Raw genomic sequence first — 4,606 nt, 5'->3', positions numbered from 1 at the left:
CCCCCCCCCCCCCCCACCTTGCTGAACCTGCAAACCCACCCTCCCTATTTCTATCTCTTTCCCTCTCCCCACCCTCCCCCACTCTCTATCTCTCTCACTCTCTGTCAGTCTGTCTGTCTCTCGCTCTCACTCTCTTGCTCTCGCCCTCTCTCCCTTTCTCTCTGTCACCGTATGTGTGTCCCTTTTCGTAATATCTCACCAAAAAGCGGAAATTAATCCAAGGTAGTCCACCAACGTCGACGTATACACTCTATATGTGTTATCTTTTCCAAAGTAATATAATCCTCATAAACAGTTTAACGTAACGCAATCATTGATTTATTTTAGTTAGTCATATCTGTAGTTATATCTTATGAAAATATAAAGTAATTTTCCAGTGAATTTAGTCATTGATGTATTTATTGTTTCATTGGTGTGTTTGTTTTTCACATTATTTTATGTGAAACTATATCTTATAATTATTCTTTGGATTGAGAGCAGCAGCATCATATTATACGTGTTTATATTTTATTTATACATGTACATAATATATATACATGATTTCATTTTTTCTATTAGGCACGGCTCTCGCAGACATCGCTGCAATGGGAAGAATCGGAATCACAAACGGTGTCGCCCTAATAGATCCAAGAGATCTCTGCGGAACTTTGATGCAGCAAGCAAGAAGTCTATCTGTTTTCAAGTGTGTTTACAGTGAGTTGAGACAGTTTTAACTTTTCGCTGCTGTTGTTGTTGTTGCTGCTGTTGTTGTTGTTGTTGTGTTGTTGTTGTTGTTGTTGTTGTTGTATGTGGTGGCCTATCCTTCCGAAAAGTTTGGATCCCGTTGTTGTTGTTGTTGTTGTTTTTATTGTTATTATTGTTGTTGTTGTTGTTATTGATAGTAGTAGTGGCAATGGTGTTGGTGATGGTGGTGATAGTGGTGATGGTGGTTTGGTGGTTGTGGTTGCCGCTGTTGTCGATGCTGCAGTTGTTGTTGTTGTTGTTATCATTGAGGTTATTGTTACTGACTCCAGATGTTGGAAGAAACAATATGATTCACGTTTCTGAAGGTAAATCTAAGAATAACATGGAGACTTGGAGGAGGAGGGGGGAGGGGGGGTAAGAAATGTTATGTTATCATCATCATCATCATCATCATCATCATCATCATCATCATCATCATCATCATCACTATGTTCTGTCAGGCATCTGGCTGATGAAGATTCTGGTCCCATCACCGTTGAGATCGAGATGCTCACAGGCCATATCCCAGTGGAACTTGACAAGAAACAGGTAAAAACCATATCCCTGAGAATGGAGGTTCTAATTATCTTACTAGCTCATGAACTCGATAAATGTCAGTAAACGAATCAATGGGCAACTCAACTAGATAATTGGCCGACTTACTAAATCACTAACAACTGAACTGACCTACTAGCAAACCTAGACACATTTCAATATATTATGTACTATTGAACTACCTCATCCCACTTCCATTCTGTCTGTTTGTTGTATGGTTGTCTGTCTGTCAACAAGCAAAGATTTGTACAATGAAAGCTCGTATGAGAAGACATGGGCTAATCGATATTTTAAAAAAAAACATATCAGCGTTTTTAACTTAATTTGGACTCAATATCAAGGCCATTGACATTACTACTTGGAAAAGTTTGAGTCATATTATTTGTGAATGCAATGAGCATGATCCCAGATTTATCCACACTAAGCTTAAGTTTATTGCTCATGCTGTTCATCCAGATTTTCATCTCTTGAACACATTCAGAAGTTTCATCCGCCAAGTTGGGAGTGTCTTCCTTAATATTTAACTCGTCGTCTTCCGATCTGGCATTTCATATTAAAGTTTCAAGTATTTAGAACCGCTTTTATCTGTTATTCATTGTGTAAAAAGACCTTTTTCATACGTTGTATACCTTTCTGCATTCACTACAAGATTTTTGGAAAAGTTATATTTGTGTAATCACCAAAGATTGGTTATCTCTGACGCTAGCAAGACAGATTATGGGCTCTTGTTGATCAGGTTACAGTCAAAATCCAGATACAAGAAACAAAAGAAAGGTATAAATAACATGAAAACGAGATGAAAAGCAAATGATGTACCTGTCTTATTATACCATATTAATATGCTAATTTAGTTTACCACACCACACCACACCACACCACACCATACCGCACCAGACCACACCACACCACACCACACCAAACCACAGCAAAGCATACCATACCATACCATACCATACCATACCTTACCATATCATACCACACCACACCACACCACACCACACCACACCACACCACACCACACCTCACCACACCTCAAGAATCAATACTGCACCACACAATATCACACCACAATATATCACACCACACCATATCAGACCGCACCTTACCATACTACACAAAACTACATCACACAACACTATATCACACCACACCACACCATATCACACCACAAAACCACGCCACGCCATGCCACGCCACACCACACCAAACCACACCAAACGAGACCACATCACACCACAACACAGCACAACATCACACCACACCATAATATCATACCCCACTTTACCAGAAAAACTATACCACACCACGCCACATCACGCCACACCATGCCACGCTGCGCCACACAACACCATATCACACCACACCACACCATATCAGACCACACGTTACCACACTTTACTACATCATATCACACCATACCACACCACACCATATCAGACCACACGTTACCACAATACACTACACCATATCACACCACACCACACCATATCAGACCACACGTTACCACAATACACTACACCATATCACACCACACCACACCATATCAGAACACACGTTACCACAATACACTACACCATATTCCTGTCCCAAAGAAACAATACAAAATTTGAACGACCTAAGACCTGTGGTTTTAACATCAGTCCTCATAAAATGTTTAGAAAAACTGGTTTTGAAAGAACTGAGAAAATCAACAGAAGACATACAGGGTAACATGCAATATGCCTATCGTGCCAAAAGGGGCGTGGAGGATGCCATTCTCGTGTTCTTAGATAGCATCTACAAACACATAGACACACCAAGAAATTACTGCAGGATACTTTTTGCTGATTTTTTATCCGCATTCAACACAATCCAACCGCACATAATGGTTTCAAAATTAATTAACATGAACATAAACAAGAACATTATAGCTTGGATTCTTCAGTTCTTAACCAATCGACCTCAACATTATGTAAAATTAAATAGTGTAAAATCCGACCCAATATTCACGAACACTGGTGCGCCCCAAGGCTGTGTAATCTCCCCTGTCTTGCTTACGTTCTACACCAACGACTGTACTTTTGATAACAAAAACATCAAACTGATAAAATTTGCGGATGATTCCACTTTACAAGGCCTTATAACAACAAATGAGAATGAATACAGGGACGCTGTGAATCTATTTACAAATTGGTGTGATAACCACTTCCATAAACTAAACGTAAAAACGACAAAGGAATTAATAATAGACTTTAGAATAAAAAAGACCAATATTATTGCAACCACTATTTATTAAAGCTGAAGAGGTGGAGGTGGTAAGCTCTTACAAGTATCTTGGTGTAACAATCGACCACAAATTTGACTGGCATCCCCACGCTGCTCGTGTGCATAAAAAAACAAATCAGACGTTTCTTTTAAGGAATTTAAGAAGTTTCCGTGTTGACAATAAGATTATGTCCCTTTTTTACCATTCTATGATTGAAAGTGTGGTATTATTTTGTATTTGCTGCTGGGGTGGGAATTGTAAGGTGAAAGATAAAGAAAAATTTGATAGAACCATTAAGAAATCCAGCAAGATCTCTGGATATGATTTTATAAGAATGGATGAAATGTATAACACCACACGTATAAAAAAGATAAAAAGCATTATAAACAACCCATCACACCCTTTTCCACACAAATTGTAAGATTTCTTTTTGTCAGAATGAGCATAGATGTGTGTTGCTCTTTGAGTATGAATCTGTATATAACTCCAAATGTCTAGTATTTAAATTCCTGCATGTGGCTGAATGATGCATTTGTTGTAAATGTACATTTTGTCAGCTTTACTTCTCCTTTCAGATTGAATTTTAATGAGAGTAATATATATGATTAAAGTTTTTTTATGTATACCTGCATGTGTTTTTACGGTCCTGTACAGCCAAGGAAAATTTCTCTCTGGGATAATAAAGTACTATCTTATCTTATCTTATCTTATATCACACCACACCATATCAGACCACACGTTACCACAATACACCACACCATATCACACCACACCGTGTCACACCACGCCACGCAACACTACACCCCCTCACGCCACACTGTACCACATCACACCCCACCACACCATATCACGCCACACCACACCACCACATATCACACCACACCATATCACACCACACCACACCACCCCATATCACACCACACCATATCGCACCACACCACACCACCCCATATCATACCACACCATATCACACCACACCACACCACCCCATATCACACCACACCATATCGCACCACACCACACCACCCCATATCATACCACACCATATCACACCACACCACACCACCCCATATCACACCACAC

General features: G+C 39.5%; 1 protein-coding gene across 1 annotated transcript in view; it reads left to right on the top strand.

The window, feature by feature from the left end:
* LOC101848728 (complement C3) overlaps positions 1-4,606 on the top strand; it is a gene marked incomplete in the record, with an annotated part of 82,021 nt that overhangs the window by 63,902 nt on the left and 13,513 nt on the right. The window contains 2 exon segments of the mRNA XM_005092954.3: positions 559-693; positions 1,185-1,272. Coding sequence (XP_005093011.2) covers positions 559-693; positions 1,185-1,272 — 223 coding nt within the window.

This window comes from Aplysia californica, unplaced genomic scaffold (assembly GCF_000002075.1).
Source record: "Aplysia californica isolate F4 #8 unplaced genomic scaffold, AplCal3.0 scaffold00055, whole genome shotgun sequence".
Lineage (NCBI taxonomy): Eukaryota > Metazoa > Mollusca > Gastropoda > Aplysiida > Aplysiidae > Aplysia > Aplysia californica.
This window is presented reverse-complemented; position numbering and strand designations above follow the sequence as displayed.